This window comes from Nelumbo lutea, chromosome 2 (genome assembly GCF_056320005.1).
Source record: "Nelumbo lutea isolate HS-2025 chromosome 2, American lotus-T2T, whole genome shotgun sequence".
NCBI classification, from domain to species: Eukaryota; Viridiplantae; Streptophyta; class Magnoliopsida; order Proteales; family Nelumbonaceae; genus Nelumbo; species Nelumbo lutea.
The window spans coordinates 54456059-54476904 of record NC_142685.1 but is presented as its reverse complement, the minus strand read 5'-3'; the positions used below and the strand labels follow the sequence as shown (position 1 = coordinate 54476904).

General features: G+C 38.1%; 2 protein-coding genes across 2 annotated transcripts in view; one reads left to right on the top strand and one right to left on the bottom strand.

The window, feature by feature from the left end:
• The window catches only part of LOC148870785 (sodium-dependent phosphate transport protein 1, chloroplastic-like), a 39887-nt gene extending 37798 nt beyond the window's left edge, over positions 1-2089 (top strand). Inside the window, exons 8-10 of the mRNA XM_088973798.1 lie at positions 606-671; positions 906-990; positions 1526-2089. Of these exons, the coding sequence (XP_088829924.1) occupies positions 606-671; positions 906-990; positions 1526-1623 (249 nt within the window). The 3' untranslated portion in view covers positions 1624-2089. The remainder of the gene's footprint in view (positions 1-605; positions 672-905; positions 991-1525) is intronic.
• A 4775-nt stretch (positions 2090-6864) lies between these two features.
• Positions 6865-8719, bottom strand: CYP86A1 (cytochrome P450, family 86, subfamily A, polypeptide 1). The gene has a single exon (XM_088968524.1). It carries the CDS (start codon positions 8667-8669, stop codon positions 7131-7133), a length of 1539 nt encoding a protein of 512 aa, XP_088824650.1. The 5' UTR covers positions 8670-8719; the 3' UTR covers positions 6865-7130.
• Positions 8720-20846: the final 12127 nt, after the last annotated feature.

Here is a 20846-nt window from a genome sequence, read left to right as displayed (position 1 = left end):
ATGTCTATGTGGTGGACTTGAAGGATGGTGCAATAATGGCTAATCTACAAGGTACAAGCTGAAACAGGTGGAATTTAATGCTGCTACAGGTACATAGATCAAAATGGTTGTATTTTCCACGAGAGTAGAGTGAAAACTGGTAGAGGAATAAGGTTGTTATTCCAGGAATTGTAAATCTTGGTTTCATGCTTCTTAGAGCATGAAATAGGTATGAAAGAACTTGGGTATTAAAATGAATGGATGGAAAAACTAAGCAGAATAGGATCAGAATAAGATCAACCGATGACAGGATAAGGGGACATTGGCTGAGATGGTTTACTCCTTTGAAATGAATGCCAATGAATGCACCAGTAAGGATTGATTTGATGTAAATTGAAGGCTCTACAGGACATGTGTTTCTTGAAATCATAGGCTCTCTTGGTTCTTCTCAAGTTTAAAGAACCTCTTCATAACCCAAATGCTTTTTTTTTTTCTTGAAAACCTAAAATCCATCTAGTCCTGTAGCATATCTTTCTGGAGATGGTTGTCATTTAGAACCCACTTATATACATTGTTTCAGATCTGCAAACTACATTTAACTTAATATTTTTAAAATTTTCAAACAGGGAACCGATGCATTCTCACAGTCAGGTCTATATTCCAACCATCAAGACATTGGCCCTAGATACTCTGTGAGTATTATTTTTTCTGAATATGAACTCATTTTCTTATAATATTCTCTTGTTATGTGGGTTATATGTTGATTCACATATCCAGAAAATTGTGGGCCTAAACTTGATATCATCATGCTAACTATGGATATGCTTTCAAGGATGCATGAGCCTGCACCAAGTATAATGGCACCAATGCCTCTATTTCATCGTTCTATTTATGGAATGAGAACTAATGTGCTTTTATTTACACAGGGAGTACTGCTTGGTTTATCCAACACTGCTGGAGTGCTGGCTGGTGTACTGGGTACTGCTGCAACTGGTTACATCTTGCAACATGGTTTGTTCATATCCCTCAGTTCTCTCTCTCTCTCTCTCTCTCTCTCTCTCTCTCTCTAATGATGGAAATAGTTTGTCATGTTAACATTTTTCGCTTGGGTCAATTTGTTGAGGAAGTCTAGGGTCTATGTCAGGTTACATTCTGGGTGCCATGGCCAGCACCTCTTGCAGACCTGATGATTTGAGTCAACATGACCTCTCTGTCACTCTTGCTAAGGGTGTGCCAGATATACTGTGAATAGTACAATTATTCACTCATTCTGCTATAAAGAAAATCAACCTGATTTTCATACGAGATTTCTTTGAACTCTCATTTTGTTGTCTGTAGAATAAAATGCATGAATTGAATTATAATCTCTTAAATCTAGTTGGTATTTGGCTCAGGATCTCTTAGGTGGCACTGGTTGAATGATTGGGCTTAACCCTGTCAATTGTTCATACCCTTTCTAATTTATGGGGTTTTGACATCTTTGGTTTATCTTTCACTATTTCACTTTCTTATTAGTATCATTTTTCTCTTGCTTGTCATTTTTCAGGTTCCTGGGATGATGTCTTCAAGGTTTCAGTAGGACTCTATCTTGTTGGAACTGTTGTCTGGAGTCTCTTCTCAACGGGCGAGAAAATCCTGGACTAAACATCAGGCCAATTGATCATGTTACATAGCAGCTTATGTCCTTACATTTGACTTGAAAAACTAAGAAAAGAAAGAAGAAAAGGATCAAACTGAAGCAATTAAGCAAGGAGAAACTTAAATGTGGCAGAGAGGGGAGTTTCTTGAAAGGCTAGTGGTATGCCTGGAATCACAAAATGGAGGCTCAAGGACTACATTACACATTAAAAAGGCCATAATCAAACACGTCAGACACCATGTTTTATTTGTAATGAAGGGAGCTCCCATATCTTTACAATTTAGTTCGGTTGCTGGGGAGGTGATAGCATATCATCTTTATTCTTCCAGATTTTCAATGGAGCAAGGATGCATGTGTGACAGCCTCAACAATTTGGCGGGAATGTATATTGGATACTAACTCTAGTCAATTTTGTAATTATGTAATATATTTATTTTAATTTTTATGCATCACAATGTGCTTCCCTTAAAATTTTGTTATGTTTAAGCACAAGGTAAGAAGTATTGATGTGTAAGTGTGTATCTATCTATACTATATTATAAAGCGATTAGGTCCCACGTCAGCAGTCCTCTCCTCTCTTCTCTCCTTAAACCTCTCTCCTTTCTCCCTTACCCCTTCTTAGCCCTTCCATGTAGCCATGTTGTCACGGGGGTAGTCAATGTGGCAGCTCTCTCTTCTGCATTAGAGTCCCACTCCAAATCTCTCTCTCATGTCCTCAATCACTAAGACAACCCCCTCCTAAAATTTCTCCTAAACTCTATCTCCCACCTAAAATTCTTCCTAAAACACCTCTTAATCTATATTGCCATGTGGCAGCTCTCCTTATTCACGAAGTTCCACTCCATCTCTCTCTCTCTCTCTCTCGTTACTAATTGACTCAACCCCCTCCTAAAATTTCTCCTAAACAATCTCTCCCATCTAAAATGCCGCCTAAAACACCTCTTAATCTATATTATAAACCATCTAAAATAAAAAACGTGGGTAAATTAATTAATTAAATTAGTTTGGATAAAATTAATTTATGAAATATTTTTTTTTATTTTCAATAATTACTAATATTATTTAGTAAATATCAACACCTAAATTATAATTTTTCGTAATTTTGGTAAATTGAAAATTTTAATTATTACGAATTACTTGGTAAAAATTATTGATTTGGTAATTTAATTTCAATTTTTTTGAAAATTAATTATTGAAATCAGTAATTACTAAAAATTAATAATTTATTAAAATATTAATACATACAAATTTAATAATTAAAAATTAATAGTAGTTTTTAGCAATAAGTAGCTATTGATATTTTCAGTAATTTTGGTCAATTTATTAATATTTAATGATATTATCAAACAATAATTAAAATTTTTTAGTGGAAAATTAATTTCAATAAATATAAATTTATTTTTTTTATATTTTCAGTAATTTTGATATTTACTATAATTTTTGAACAATAATTAGTGATTTTGTTAATTTAGTGAAACTTAAATTATAAAACTTCCAAATTTTCACATTAATTATTGGAAAATTTTAATCTTTCCATAAGTATTGGATACTACATTTATAATTACCGTAATTAATGGAACTATATTTTATGGGGTTGGGGGTGTTATAGGTTCAGGGGATGGCCTCAAGCTGGGCTTTGCACTTATGATAAAGGCTATAGCTTAGGCTTGGGCCCAACCCGGCCCGGGGTTCTGGGCTTACAACATAAGTCCTAGTTCAGGTCTATACGGACCCGGACCAAGCTGGGCCGGGCCTGATTCCGGGCTAATATCTTTCATATATAAAACATTACATATCTATAATATTTTATATTAAATGACATCACACGCATATATACCAATTCAAGGGGGATGTAGTGTTTGGTGAGGGTATTGAAGGTATTGAATTATTATAAATGTCGGAGTAAAAATTTATGGGGTAGGTTCAATCAAAATTTCCCTCAACTATATTAATATTTTGCATCTTGCTTTTCAGCAGTTATCAAAATTCAATAGGGTCTCGATGTGGAGGCGGTAGTTAAAACAAGATCCGAGTCTTTATAGCCGACATTAAATCTTGCTTTTAATGGTAAATCTGAATTAGATCCGAGGGGGTAGTTAAAACAAGTTTTCACCAGGAAGATCCCAAAGATAAAACTTGCTGCTAATGGTAAATTTGAATTTGCTAAGGAGATTGTATCGTAATTCCTAAATAAGTTTAAAATATCAATATAATACTTATGATACTAGTTATGTTGTATTAGTATCTAAAGGGAACAATATAATATATAGATAGAATTGTGGAATGGTTCAATTTGCACCATTATTTCCATATTAGTTCCATATTGGATTGTGTTGGTCCTTATTAGTTGGTATTTAACCCATACATAGATAGGTAGTATACAAGAACACAGGCTGGGCCAGGCCGGGTTTTGCCTCTTATTAAAAGAATACGTTCAGGTCTGAGCCCAAGACCAGCCCTCACTTTAATCCTGAATCTCAACCTGAAAATTGGTCATGAAGAAAATTTTATTTGTTACTTAAAAACAAGATTGACTTATTTATATTAAACTACCTGAGAATTCAAAAAAAAAACTGAAAGATTTCAAGAAAAGAAAAGAGGAACAAAGAAAAAAATGTAAAATATATATTTGATTATATAAAATATTATTGGACTGGACTTGGGTTTGAGAAAGCCCAAGCCTGACCCAAAAAAGGTTGGGCCTAGTGTTTTGGGCCCTAAGCCCAAGCCACAGGCCTAAAAATAATGTCCACGCTTGAGAAACAACAAGCCAGCCCAGTCCGACCTGGCCCACGAACAGGCCTAGTATGTATCAGTCCATATCAATCTGGATCTCCTACCCACAGGATACTATAGCTGTACAATGGGAGCATTTCCTCATGAATGGTAACATGAAAATACGGAAGATGTTCTCAACGTACAACTGTAATATCCTGTATCCTGTGCTAGGTGTGGGTAGGAGATCCGAGCTCTTAGTTATGATATTAATTGTGTTAATTGTTGTCTTTTTGATTCAAAGTTCAAATTAAGCCTAGTAATTTCCATCATTAAGGCCATTAATTGTGGATTTTCAGATAAATAATTAAAATAGCATACATTTAATTTTTGGATATTTTCTAAAACTCACCTTGACTTTTTTACATTTCTCTTAAACTCACCATGACTTTTCAAAACCTCCAGTGAGCCCCTAATCAATAAGTTTGATTATCCAAAACTCAGCTTCCATTGGATTTCTGTTAAGTCACCATTAGTGACCATTAATAGAAGCTATCCACATAAGCATTTAAGCATTTTACATGACCAAACTACCCTTAAAATGGTTAGTCAACCTTATTTTAAATATATGCGGATTGGGTCAGGCCTAGGCTAGCTTGAAATATCAGGCCCAAGCATGACTCTAAAATTTGCAGGCCTAGTGTGGGTCCAAGCCCAGGTCAGAGATCATTCTGTCATTAAAAAATAAATAAATAAAAATTTAACAAGCTTGATTGACCATTTAGGAGTAATTTGGTCATGCAAAATACTTAAGTGCTTATGTGGACAATTTCTATTAATGGTTGTCAACAGTGATCCAACGGAAATTTTATTAGAATGTTAGTTTTGGACAATAAAACTCACTTGCATGGGGCTTTCTAGAGGCTTTGAAAAGTCATGATGAATTTAAGAGAAATGTGAAAAAAGTCCTGCTATATTTAAATGTTTAAAATGATCATTACTTTCACTATTTTATATAAGGGTTCGACTATGATACTAGAAAGACATGACATTTGAAAAACTTGTGACCGACCAATTGATATCATAAACATGTAACCAATCAGGTGATATTTATCCAAATTCATGGTGAATTTTGATTGGTCAAAGTTCTTCCAGTATCATATATTTCTGACATCATAGATTTCCCTTTATAAAAAGTTATATAATATGCATTTCCAAACCTTAATCTAATGCTATAAATATGTTTATGAGATTTATAGGAATTTTTATGTACCCAAGGTGTATTAGAATATACTTCAAAAAAAAGTGTAATAGAATATATATCCATATTCAAGCTTAAGAATACAATATACAATCAGTTGCTTATCATTTTAGGCACAACCCTATCAACCTTCCCCGAAATCCGATTACCCACATCATCCAATATATAGTTTACTCCAAGCAAGAGAGACGGAGACCATGTAATTGAATTGCCTTGAACTGAAGCTTCAAAAGAGCCAAACCTTGATTCCCACCATGCATCGATCTTTAATCCAAATAAAACCCTCCACTGTCCAAGGTCGTCTCTCTAAGACCAAGACTATCTCACATCAATATCATGTTCAAAGAAATAGGCAAGAATACAACCGTAAAATTAATATCACAAACTTTGGGAATTAAATACTTTTTTAAATGCTCTTGTTGGATGGATAGAACATTAATTTACCAAAGATTTTGCCCAGCATGCATGTCTCCCACTTAGTACGATCAGTCCTCTGTAATTCTTCCTCTAATCCATCTCTTCCCAAAGCTTTGAAACCATCTGCCAATCCATCAGCATGACCCTCAACTAGTCTGTTGCCATACCACGTACGACTATGGGGATCCCCGTTGATGGCTCTTGTTGCTTCTCTGGTGGTGAAGAAGAGAATTGAATAGTGAGCATATATTTTTTAAATGCTCTTTAGCAAAACAAGAAGTCTAGATTACCATTGACTCTCTTGTAGTGGACTAGAGCTTTGGAGGCTTCAATTTATGATTGGTTGTCAAATCTTCGCAAGGCAATGGAGATAAAATGATTTATGAGAAATACAGCTTCATCCTTTGGTATCTTTGAAAAAATAGAAATGATAAAGTCTTAGAAGAGAGAACGGGGCTTCCTTTATTGGTTTGGTTTCACAACGGTTCATGTTGTTGAAGCTTGGGCGGTTTGGGAAGCCCATAATATGACTCAAAAAAAAAAAAAAAAAAAAAAATTCCATATATTTTGAGATTGACTCGTTCTAAGTGTATTGAAATTTCATGTTCGACGGTGGATGATAATTTGGACCGTAGTATCATCTTGTATGTCCACGGTCCACCCCTTGAGAGAAGGAAATGTAGTTTCACACTGATTAGCAGCAGCGCATGAAACTCTTTTCTCATCATTTTTCCTTTTTATATTTCTTCGTCTCAGTTGGAATTTGTTGATTATCCGATCCGTTGAGATGATTCCTGGGGGCCGAGCTACTCCGGTCTTGTGTAGTTCTTAGAAAAAACATAAAAGATCCAAATGCAAGCCAAAACACAAGAAGGTTTATTTTATAATATAAATGTAAGACGACGTAGACCCACAACAGTCTCATGTGCAAATGGAATGACCAAAATATATAGTCCGTAATATAGCTTGGACCGTGGAAAAGGAAGATTAACAAACAAACTAAAACACAAACAAATCATAACTACATATTTGCAGAAAACATGACCAAATCTCCACTGCGACCGAAAGAAATTGTAGCATCTAGGCAGTAGAGTACGTACACGCTCATGCCTCCCTCAGTCACTGACCCAGATTCCGTGGATGCACGTACACGCGTAGCCCATTCTTCATGAAAAGCGTCAGCGACATCTTCTGCTCTACTCGGTGACCAGGAACCAGCGACAGCCGGTGTCGAAGCAGCACGGCCGCAGCCACCGACTTCATCTGCAGGTAAGCCAGATCCTTTCCTAGGCATGTTCTTGGACCAGCGTTGAAGGCGATGAACTTGTATCCTTCCTTTGGCGATTCGAACCGGTCTCCCTCTGCCGACAGCCACCTTTCGGGACGGAATTCCATGCAATCCTCCCCCCATATCGTTTTCATCCTTCCCACCGAATAAATCGAGTACGTAATTGTTGAACCAGCCGGCACGACTGTGCCATCCGGTAACACATCGTCCGACACAACGTACTTGAAGTCCTCCGGCACAGACGGGAACAAACGGAGTGTCTCAGCCAGAGCTGCTTTCAGATAGACTAGCCGATCGACTTCGTCGAACCCTAACGGTTCTTCCACCCATTTACGTTGATCTTCACCTCGTGTCTTCTTAAGAACCGATGATATCTCGTCGATGATTTTCTTCTCCACTCGTGGGTGATTCATAACGAGCCAAAAAAACCAACTCAGTGCAACTGACGACGTGTCTCGACCGGCGAGGACGAAATTTAGAGCGATTCGACGGAGAACAGAGCTCGGAAAGAGGTGCCCTTCCAGGTCTCTCTTCTTAATGAAGCGCGACAACAGGTCATCAGAAGGCGATTCCTTGCGCGCTTCAATAGCATCTGTTATGTACTTCTCGACAATTGTTAGGCTCTTCTTCAAAGTACTCTCCGCTCCGAGTCCCAAAGCCTTCTTTATTCTCCATAAGAAGCTCGGGTAGAGTAGCCGCTGAAGAGTCGCTTCAGTGGCCGAGTCGAACGCGATGGCGAATGGGTTCTCAGCTAATTCGAGCGAAAGTGTCTCTGGGTCTTTACCAAACGTGAGTCCACATATGTTATCGAATGTCAAACGGAGAAGTAAGTCCTGCAAATCCACGGAGGATCTCTGGGCTTCAGCTTTGGCTAAGATACTCCAGAGACGCAACCTAATAGTCCGGTTGACCCAGCGAGCCATTGCTTGCCGAAGGGTTCTTGTCGTGAACTCGAGAGCAGCTGTTTTCCGCTGAATGAGCCATGTATCACCATCACTGTTGAAGATGCCCTGGCCTAACAGATCGTGGAAGGCTTCTTGCCAGGTTGGGCCTTTGGGGTAGTTATCGAATCGGGTTTTGAGTACGTATTCGATGTTCTTGGGGTGACAGGTTACAGTGAAGAAGCCCTGCTTACGAGCAACGAAAGGCAGAGCAAGGGTGCAAGTCTGGTATGTTGCAGTGCCACCGGTTTGTCGGAGGTTCTGGGCTATCCAGTCGTGAACTCGTGATCGGTTGGCGATCAGATAAGGCAGACTCCCGACGATCGGCCAGACTTTGGGACCGGTCAGCTTACGGGCTAAGACGTTAAACCAGAGGAAGTAAGCTGATGTGATGGCTGCCGCGAGGAAGAAGGCAAGCAAGGTTTCCATTCTAAGGGATGGGTTAGTTGTAGAACAGACAGGAATGATACGGAGAGTGACTGAAGAAGAGTGGATGAAATTTATATATATATATATACATAAGATAGATAGACACATCTAATATATATTTAAATTAAATGCAAGATTTGATGAGAGAAATTTAGGTAAAGTTGTTGAGAAAAATTAGTGAAACAAGGTCTCAGTAGTGACTGTGGGTTGACGTTGTTGCATTCATAATTACACATACACGAAAGCTATTTGCTTTTGTGACCCTTTTCCTTTCTTGCTTGACTAATTCGCTGACTCTCTAAGAGAGAGAGAAAGTGTGTGTGGTAGAGAAAGAGAGAGAGAGTGGTTAGAAATTGTTTACCCATATTAAGAAACTAAGAACTGTTAAAGAGAATATCATGAAAACCTGCAGAAGTATTGGCATGTTGAAAAGAAATAGAAAGCAAAAAGGGTGACTGACAGACACAGTGATAGAGTAGGGCAAAGCTGCAAGTTTTGATAATCTAACTCCAGGGTGAAGAACTTTTTAAAGAATACAAGTTCTTGTTGCGCCTGTGATTCTGTGAAGATATCGATGACACCAGGGATCCGGATCTTTTAAGAAAAAGTGCTAAATCAGAGATAGCTCACTTTGGTTTGGCTGCTTCCGTTGAAGTTAGGACAAGTGGCACCTACGTAAAAATATTTATAGTGGCAGCAGATGCTGTCTCGCTCCACCCAGGCTGCAATACAAGTGAACTTTGTACGAGATCAGAAAACCGTTAATTCCCCACTGCCTGAAAGTCTGAAACCGATGAAAGAGAATCCATTGTTTCTACTGAAAGAGACGGGATACTAACTACGTACGTTCAGTTAGCACTTGAAAAATAATAATATTCGGGACAAGTAGACTGAACAGTAAAAAACCCTAAATAATGTTAAAAATGGTTAATTCCATTTTAGTACCTTGAAATTTGGGATAGTATTAACTTAGTACCTAAACTTTTTATATCACCGATTCACTGTAATATCTAAGTTATCAAAAAGTGTAGTGCCTAGGATTAACAATCCTCAGTTATTTGATCATGATATGTATAACTGAAATTTTTTAAATATCAAAGCTATCCTTAAAAAGAAGACATTATTCATTATCTTCCTCCTTCCCCAACCTCTTCTCAATCTATTGTTCTCTCATCTCTCTCTCCCTCTCTCATTGTCTCTTTCTCTCCACCATCACGAAATCTATTATTCACCTTCTTCGAGCTCTTGACATAGCGAACAAGCGACGGCAGCAAGTTCTGGCCCCAAACTCCTTCAGATACTTGACGTCGTTATATATAGACCTTTTTGACAATCTGCTGCTGGTGCTTTAAAGACATCCTCACTCAAAACCGAGTTTGGCAGTGGCAGAAGACATTTGCAGTGGCAGTGCCCGCAGTGTTCATTTTTCAGATTGTTTCTCATCGCCTAGCAACGTATTCGTCATCTCTTACCATCTCTCTGTCTCGATATTAGAATCCAACCTTCCTGTCACTAACTGAATTAATACCAATCATAAGAAAATTAGATGATATGTTAAGGGCATTTTTGTCCTTTTTACATGACACTTAACGTTTGTTACCAGTTTTGGACTACCTTAACACTTTTTCAAAATTTGGATACTATTTTGGCACGTTTAAAAGTTCAGGTGCTAATTTGACATTACCCCCAAAGTCCAAGTACTAAATTGGAATATGCGTACAAGGTTGTGCTTACTTGATCCTGATTGATATTGAAACACATTGTCATTAACATTTAAAATATTAATTAGTACATGTGGTAAATATGTATTTGTTCACCTGTTAAATATGCTCATAACCCACAACTGTTTTGAATTGTGAACAAATTGTGTAGACTTGACCGGTGCACACCTATATGGTGTTTTATAGAACTTTTAATTCCATGTATCTCATATACAGTTTTTTAAGTGATCTATACAGTCGATCATAAATGTTTAATTTTTGTATTTTATATGATAAATAAATTAAAAAAGGCACCGATTATTAAAACAATAAATATTAATTTTAATAAAAAAGATAGTAAAATAATTAAAAATAATATTTATTATTTTATTAATAAAAACATTAAAAATAATATTTAGATAAATAAAAAAGAGTGGAGAAAAAGCACCACTGGGCTTGTGCTATAATTAACATTAAAATTTATTATTTAAATTTTAAAAATTTAAAAATAAAAAATAAAAAAAATGTAAAGAAGATGTATTGTATTAAAATATACAGTAAAAATGTTGTGAACCGACCACATTCATAATATATACATATATTAGTTGATGTTGCGAGAGTAGGGAATAGAAATAGGTTGGTTGCCGTCAAGGCCATAATAGTCAAGTGACTATCCAACTAAAAAAAGATGATAGCTTGCCAACCCAGGAATAAAAGAACCCACGCATACTTAGTTTTCAAAGACACAACCATGATTTTTCAAATTTGCATACAAGGAATCGCTTTCGAAAATCTTGTGGTGGGGTTTCCATAATCTCACCCTCCAATTGATTTGACTACCTTAGAAATATGTTCTTCAAAGTTAATTGTTTTTTTTTTTAATTGTCGGTTCCAAAAACAAATTAAAATCATATGAAACTGTTTTTTAACACTGCATGCACAAGAGAATGGAAAATATGTTCTTGACTGTAATTGAGTTTTTCCCCTAAAACTGAAATAAAAACATGTTCTCAAATTTATGGTTTGAAAATCATCATTTTGCTTGTTCTTTTATGCATTAATCAATATTCGATATTTTCATAGGGGTTGTTATTTTTTTAAGTAAACAGTATAACATTACATCAACAACATCAACTAATTACATAATTCTTTTTCGAATTAGGATCTGTTCCTCACAAGGCATGTCTCACACCGTCTTCACATCCATATTCCACCCTATATTGGGAACATCTGCATATAAATAATAAATACAAGTACGGAAGATGTTCCTGATGTGCAGTTAGGACGTGTTGTGAGATTGGTGTAAGGCATGTTCTATGAGAAACAGATCCAGACTCTTTTTTTTTCTTACAAAGATGATAATAGTGGGTTTCGAAACTGCACCACCACTGGGACAATTCATCCAGTGCACCAACTGGACTACCCCTCAATTGGTAACATCATTTTGTTTTAAATCATACAATATGTATCATCATGTTTCACGAATAATACAATATCCAACATTGTTTTTGTTTTAAAAGCTATCACTTTGATGGATTCAAAAACAATATTTTTTTAAATAAAACAACTTTTATTTGTTTTGTATTATTTTTGTTTTTTTTTTCTAATGTGATGATTTCAAAAGTAAATGAAAAAAAAACGGTTGTAGATCAACACCCCCTTAGAGGGTATTTGATACTATGGAGGATGCATTGGGTTTGTACTTATTTTTGGCATTAGAAATTGGGGGGAAACTGTTTGGACAAATTACAATGTTACAATCTATATAAATATATTAAGCTGAAAGGTGTAGGTGAGAAGGCCTGAGGATGAGGGAAATGAATCTAATATTATTTTTTGCTTTTTTTCATAGAAAATACAAGAATGCCACTCTCTACCAACTCTCCCCTCTCCCTCTCTCTCTCTCCTTATAAATTACAAGAATGTCACTCTCTCTCCATCGAGGGAGACATCAACTTGACATCTCGGCTATTAGGGGACCTACAATCAAAGGGAGTCAAGTTCGAGCCGAGCCAAGCTCGAACTTCTGAGGTCAAGCTCAAGTTTCTAATTCGAGTCAAGCTCGAGCTAGACGTCTTGACATCTTGGTCACTGAGGGAGATCTCGGCTTAGCACCTCAACAACTGAGGGACACCTCAACTCAGTACCTTGCCAACTAAGGGAGACATTAGCTCGACACCTCGCCTACTAGGGAAACCTCATCTTGACACTTTAGCAGCTGAGGAAGACCTTGATTTGGAACCTCGACAATTGAGGAAAACCTTAGCTCGGCACCTTGACTGCTTGAGAGACCTACAATCAAATGTAGATGAGCTCGAACTTTCGAGCTTTTGACTCGAGCCAAGCTCGAACTTGAGCTCAAATCTCTAATTCGAATTGAGCTTGAGCCTGATAGTTTATGATGAGCCCTTACAACGTAGGGGCCCCTCTGCTAGTATATTTATTAATATTTAATAGATATAAGTGCCACTAGCAACATTCATGTGTTGCATGGGACAAAACGCCCCCTTTGAAACATCTAAGGTGATATGTTATCATTCAAGTTTTATTCATATTTTTTGTTGTTATTTGGTATCAGCTAGGGCACATAGCAACAAGATGAAAAATTTGTTTTTATTGCACAAAATATCAAAATGACATTTCCTCTAAAACTTGCTTTTATAAAATTGAAGGCATTCATGTTGTTTTTATTGCACATAACTTGAAAATGCTCAATCAAATAAAAAACAAAAAAAAGTGAGGGAGAGAGTGATATGCCTACTTGGCAGAAATACATCGCAAAAACGAATCCAGTACCAAACACCGAATTGGATCTGTTCCTTGCAAAGCACTCCTCATTTGGACCTCACAATCGCATTCCACCGTGTATTAGAAACATCTCTCATGAATAATGACATATGAATAGAAATGCTCTCGATACGTGGCTGAAACATCCTATGAGGTCTGTGTGAGGAGCAGAACCAAACTCCCAAACACGAGTCAACGTTATGTGCACCCGTGGGTGCATTGGACGCGTGAACCTGCCGATAAAAAATGTCATGTCGGCCTATTTAAAATTTACTAACGTTAATGACCCTTTATCCGTTAGTTGAAAGAATCTGGTTGAATTGTTGAATTGGACACAAAAGAACAAAAAACTGAAAACACACCTTAAAACATGATTGAACAGTACCCTCGGTATTACTATTCTCCTCTCCCCCTTCCTCTTTCCCTCTTGTTTTGCCGAGTTCGCATTCTGTGCACCTGCACTGGACACGTGAACCCGCCAGTCGTCTTCAACCACATCATCCATCCAAACGTTAACGGTCAAGTTCACATTAACATGGGTTCCGCGGTTCAACCAGGGGAGATGCTGGGTCGATGGTGGAAGTTATTCGGAAATCGAAAGGCCAACCACCTGGGTTGAAGAACAAACCCAAGCCACCAATCGTTATTACCAGAGGCAGCGACTACACCATGTTTAGAGGGACTGTTGTAGAAGGTCACTGATTCATCTTACTCTGTGAAATCATCTCCGTTTACTCTCTCTTGCAAGAGGTCACATGTAGGTGTTTGGAGGGATTGTTGCAGGGTCGCTCATCACTTGGAGTAATGTAGTTCTAGTTGTACCATCTTTTATTAATCCTACTTTCCACCGTCTTCCTTTCTGGTGAAGACGAAGAAAGCAAGAATGTTAAATCTGGTAACATGGTGGGTGGAAGCAATTCTTGTCCATGTCTATTTACAGTGTTGCAGCTCCGAGCCCTTTGAATTGCTAGATCACCCTTGAAGTCTTGTCGTGGCCTCCCACCTCATGTCCTCCATACTGAAATCTGATATACATTATAGAAAAGAGGAATTCTGAGATGGGCATCTCCAGATTTCCTCAATTTTGGTTTGAATATATGATTGATTGTAGTTATTTATATTCTAACTCTCTCTCATAAACTATTCTCTCTTAGTTGGTTTGGTCGTGTCAGTGTTGCAACCACATTCCATTCCTCTTTTTTCTGTTGCTTTCCTTTCAGGTATTCTCAGTTCTCGTAGCTATTTCTTGTGGATTTCCAAGTGCTCCTTGTTTTTTCTCATTGTCTTTCGATTAGCCCATTCGTAAGGTTTTCAAGGTATTCTTTGCTCAAAACCTCAGCCTCAGGACATTGGTTTGAAAGTTGAAAGATGTATCGAGAGTATCGTAGAATAACTTCTTTTGCAGAAAAGTGCTTTATCTCTTTTTTCTTTTGAAAATTTCTTTCACCGAAAGGAATCATGATGAAAATTTAGAGAGAGGGAGAGATTTTCATTGTGGATTTTCAGATAGTGAATAATGATGAAAATTTTCCATCAAGATGAAAACTTCTTTGCCGACGGAGCTATCCTTGTCATGGCCGATGGAGTGAGGGTTCCGTGGAAGGAGGAAAACTTCTAGGGGAAAAATCTCGCAATATGAGGTTTGGAGGACTTTTGATGCACCCATAGGTCATGTTGTGGCTGGTTCATGCTCGATTGAACCGTCAACCCCACGTTAACGTGCATTTAACCATTAACGTTTGGATGGACAACGTGGTCGAAAACGATTGGTGGGTTCACGCGTCCAGTGCACAAAACGCGGACTCTGTTTTCACCGCCACCCCCACCCTCACTCTCTTCTTTTCCTTCCTTGTTCCCATTATTCTCCTTTTTCTCCCCGTTGCCACTCTCTGCCTTTTCTCATCGGCCTTCGCCGCCGCTTCTTCTGCCGGATTTTCCCCCTCTTCTTTCTTTTCGCTGAAATGTGCTTCCGGTTGTGATACGATTCGAGCCTGCTTTTTGGTCCTTCTGTATATATAGTCGACGAGGTGATCAGCATTCATGGTTCCGGTTAGTGTCAGTCTGTCACCTTTCTTGTGCTCAACTCTGTCTCCGCTGTTTGCGCCCCTAATTAAGCCACATAATATATAATATGATCAAAATGAGATTGTAGAAGTAGAAGTTAAGAAGAAGTAGAACCAACCCAGCAAAATAAAAAAAAAATAAAAAAATAAAAAAATAAAAAAAAACTGAAAAAAAAAATTCTTTTATCTATTAATTGCAATGTGATATGAGCATAAATCCATGCACCTCTCATTTTGAGTATCTTTCTCTTCAATTGCTCGGCACAGGCCTTGCAATGCATTCTCACATTCAGTTCTACCGTCGTCAATCCACTAACCTGATGAATGATGAAACAAGCAAATTAAGATACCTGGGGGATGGGATTGCCAAGCGGCAAAAGAGAAATGTTGTTTTTGTTTTTCATCTTCAACACTTCTAAGTAAAGAAAAACAAAGATACCTGGGATTGCAAAGTAACAACTTCTGATACAGGCTCTTCCTCAGCTTTAGGTAACAGGGACAGGACCTTGGCTCTTCTCTTCGTCCTTTTTGGTATTCTGGTGCACACAACTATCCATAATTCTTCAACTCCTGTCCAATGCCCAACACTCAATCAAAATGTATTAACAAGAGACAGAATTTATATAATTAATATTGGACAATCTGGGCGGGAAAACGCAAAAAGAACATCCTACAAAATGCAAGTCTACAAATAAAATTATAGATGATAATGTTAGTCTCCTCTTTCTTTTTTTCGGCATTCTCACTTTTCTTCTTCTTTCTTCTCCTCTGCTTTGCCTTCTTCTTTCCCAATGTCAAGGGCAAGAGAAAATCAGAATCAATTTGCCCCAAGACTGCAAAAACATTAATCAAGTAAAGACCAACGTTATGTACACATCCCAGACAAATTAAACAAGGAACCACATTACCATTTTGTCTCTTCGCCCATTTCCTCTGTGAACACAGATTAGAAACTAAGACCACAACAGACAACGCCCAATTAAAAGAGGGATGGATTTATTGTTTTCTTTATCATCACCAAACCCACATTCGGGTGTCAAGGATTTTGAGGTTAAAATCAAAAAGCTCGGTATCGCATGGACTGTTACCAACCATCTCTAAACTCATCCCCAGGTCCATCGTCAATATCAAAACACATGAAAGAAGAAGAAGAAGAGAAGGAGGAGGAGGAAGAGAACACATCAACTTGATTTCGTGCCGCCACCAGTGGCTTCTGCATTCAGTGAGATCGCGGGTCACAGTGTGTTTTAAGTTTTTTGTCTTTTTGTGTCCAGTGCAACCGGATTCTTTTTGTGCCTTTTTGTGTCCGTTAAAGTTATTGAATTTTGAACCTGCCATCGTAGATGTCTCTGGTTGGTGGGTTCACGCGTCCACTGAACCCACCGGTGCACAGAATACGGACTCCCCAAACACCACCTAAATTGTATTTCCTCCAAAAATGACTTTTACATAATCCAAGTAAATAATGGTACAAATGATTTTACGAGAATCAACACAATTAAATAGGATTATGGATTGGTAAAATCAAAACACCTATATAGCACTTGTGTGCTGGCAAAACAAATCCGCAACATCACAATACCAAACACCACCCGGTACCATGCCTGTTTCTACTTGAAATGCTTTGCATTGATCAATACACATTGGTGAAAGAAGAGGTAATATCAGAACAAGTGGTTTATAAGTTCAAACTGATTTGAACACAATTAACAACTGAAAATTAAGACTCAGTTTGGAAGGAACATAAATACAAATATATAGAGTGCAAAACTTTGTATTTTTATTGTTTTGTATGTATTTATATTGTATATATTTGTATTTGTACTTCTTTCAAACCGAGCCTAAAGTAAACTCATGGAGAGATTGCAGCTACGCGGATTTGATCCTACACTTTCTTTGAGTAACTATGATTTTACCACCCTTATCAGACATGGGATGGCCTAAGTCCCTCCTTTTTTTTTCTTCTGAACAAAGGTAACCATTTGGGATCTATGATTATTCTCTCTCTCTCTCTTTTCTTAATTGTCAATTCGGCCTTTCATAGGTAATTATGGGTGGATAAACCGTAACTTTGAATCCACTCACAATTCTATTTATAAGTTCCAAACACACTATTTATGCAATTGCACTGTAAAATTTGCAAGAAGAAATATCCAAGGCCTTGGCCCTATAGTTTGAGGGTCATGGCAGATGAAGAGCACCTAGTTTACTTCCATGTATATCAATGGAGTCCGGATTTCCAACTTAATGGAGTACGTCCATATTTAAGGGGACTCTGGCGTTCAAAAAGAATTTCAGAATTCTAAATTTCAATTTGGATTTTTTAAAGAACTATTCAGCCTAAAAGCTTAGGCTGTTAAGTGAGGTCATTGAATATGTTTCATTTTCTAATATAATCACTCACATGAAAGCCCATTGGGTTTGAAGCATGGACAGCAAAGGCCCACTCATATCTTGTGTTGAAACTTAATTAATTATAATGGGGTGATGAGAATCAAATAATAGACCGTTTAGCCAAAGTGACTCTGATACCATCTCAAAGAATCATTCAACCTAAAAGCTTAAGCTGTTAAATGAGGTCCTTAAATAGATTTTATTCTCAAATAGGATTGCATTTGAAATCACCCTTGTAAAATATAAACCAGATTCTGGAAACCATTTCCACAGTACGGTTCTACTTTTGCTTCGAATGTAACCTTGCTTAATAACAAGCTTTCATGTATTCACATACTGCAAGGTTTTAATTCAGTGAAATTCTTCGACACTATGGAAATCTCGGCATACAGAACTTGTTAAGTGGAAATATCAACATCCAAAATAAGCTACCTTACCATACCGTCCGTAGCGAGCCTGAGAAGCAAACAAGGAACAGTGAAGCCAAGTAGCTGAACCACCCAGCAGTTTTTTAGTGTACCTTATTTTAATTCAAAGTTCCATCCTTCCGTTAGGTGAGATTGAGGGGAGAGGATAAGAAAGAAAGGGAAAAAGAAAAAGGTGCGGTTTTCCGGTTTCCATCAGAGTCCATATCTCCTGCCCAGTGCCCACACCTACCTACAGGAGATTGTAATCACACATGGGGAATATTTCACGCTCTTACCTGTTGGGGAGATATATGGAGAGGTAGTGTATTGACTATTGTGGGTCAGTGTGAATAGAGTTTTATGGGTATTCATCAACCCTCAAAAATTTTGAAAATTTATATAAAATATATATTAAAACTGGTTCAACCATGTCAGCATATCTCTCTTTTGAGAGAAGCTATTTATATATTTTTTCCGTTTTTTTTTATTATTTCTATTTTTTTTGTTCTAAAAATATAAAATAATAATCATTGCTTATCTTGATTAGATTAAACAATAATCTCTTCTCCTAAAATTTTTCCTAAACTACCTCCTCCATTTTCTCCAAAATTATCTCTAACAAGTGGAGACGATGCACGGAAAAGTTTGAAAGATTTAATAAATTTATTTAATATTAAATTAATAATCAAATTTTTTTGTTAATTAACCAAAATTATTCAAAGTTATTGTTAATATCTAAAATTTTAATAATTGTATTTTTATTTAATGTTGATTTATGGAAAATAATTATTGTTAATTTAATATGAATAAATTTTGGTAATTTACTAATCGTACTAATAAGAACACTTTTGTTATAACTTATTTATTAAATTACCAAAATTTAATAAATATTTTTGTAATAACTTATTGTTTAATAAGATTATTAGTTTAGCTGAAATTATGAGTGTTCATGAGTTGGTTCGGTTCGGTCGTAGGCTATTTGGCTAACCAAATTGACCTGGCCAGGTTAGGGAGTTGGTCAATTGAAACCGACTAACCTTTTTTGAAAACCGACCCACTCAAGTTGTATCGGTTTGGGTCAATTTTTGGTTTGGTTAATCTGTTCAAAAGATTTAAACTTAAAATTTTAATTTAGTTTTAAAAACTATAGTGCAATTATTAAATAATAAATTTAGTAATTAGATTTATGATATAAAACATTTTAGACTAAAAAATATGGGAAAATTTCCACTTTTCTATATTAAAAATTATATTTAAAATATAAAATATTAATATATATATATCCATGATTAGACCGTTTGATTTTGGTCGGTATACCATAGGATGGCTTCCTGCCCGACCGTCGTACCTGACAAACCTGCAAATTGCAAGCATGTCCCCTCGTTGCGCCTGCCATCTTTAGGAAGGCATCCCACACCTGATAGACACGCACCCTGCACGACGGCCCCGCAAGTGCCACCTCAGTCCTGCTTGTAGTGGTTGTGGCAAATTGATAGTGGTGATTATACCTACCCTGTCAGAAGTCAGAGGACTGGGAGCAACGGAATTCAGCTATAAGGTACTTACCCTCAAGGAACAAGGTATCTGAAATCACTAGCGCAACCTACACTCTTATCCTTCGTTCTCTCTTTGCTTCCTGTACGCAATACTAATTTAAGCATTGGAACATTCCCGCCGGGAAACCCCCCGGGAGTACTTCCTCCTTCCTCTCGTTTCAGGTACATCTCAGGAGCCATGCGAGCGCCAGCTAGGAGTGACCGGATTGTGCTACATCATTTGGCGCCGTCTGTGGGAATCGCTTTAAAAAGCCTTTCTTTCTAAACTTTTTCAGTTCCTTCTTCTTCCTTGAAACAACCCAACGCTCATGGCTTCCACTAGCAACGTCGGACGAAGCACGGAGATGGATAACTCCAAGGAACAACCACAGCTTCCTACTGTTTGTATCGGACAGTTCACCGTCCCCCTCTCAGCGGACAGAATCCCCAACTTGAACGTGCCTCTCACAATGGCACCTGTCATCGCCCCACTTCTTGCTACAGTCGGAACAACATTCACCGAACCTTCAGTCGTTCCCCCGGCGGCCAGCCCGAACCAACTGGAGGACCTAATGCAGTGCATGAGGGCCATGCATGCCTAAATGCAACAGTTCCAACAGCTCCAGCTCTATCAACAGCACGTGCTGCACCAGGTCTCCTAGTACCAGTATCAGCAGTAGTTCCCTCTGCTTCAACAGCTTCAGCTCCAACAGCCTCAGCTCCAGCCTCAGCATCGGGTCTCGCAGCAAGCCAAGTCTTGCCACCAGATCGAACACTCTGGCCGATGGGAGGCCCCCAAAGACTCCTAAAAAACCAATCCTCCCCCCATGGCAGACGGGAGAGACCAGCTGCCCCGATCTCACTGCGGGCAGACTGGTCGGGAGGACCCCAGCCCGGCCGGTCAACGTCGCCTAGATAGTCAAATTTTGGAACCCTGATCCTTGAGAATCGGTTCAAAATCCTAGCAGTAGACTCCTAGCAGGCCCCCTCTGTTCGTAGCCATCACTAGCGGACCGGGCTACCCCCGGCGCAAACCATTCTGGATAGCACGGAAGTGAGCAGCACGAGCGTCGAGCCTGTCAGGAAGCAGAGGCGCCAACGCCGAGCTTGCCGATCTGTCACCCGCGATTTTCCCGAGCTCATGGGCAAAGAAGAGGTAGGCTCGGCCGAAGCCAAATCTCCCCTTCTCTAAGTTTCGTCCCCCCTATCTTCCGAACTCCTAGCAGTCCCGATGCCCAAGGATTTCAAGCTCCCCCCTCTTGACAAGTATGATGGGTCGTTCGACCCGAAT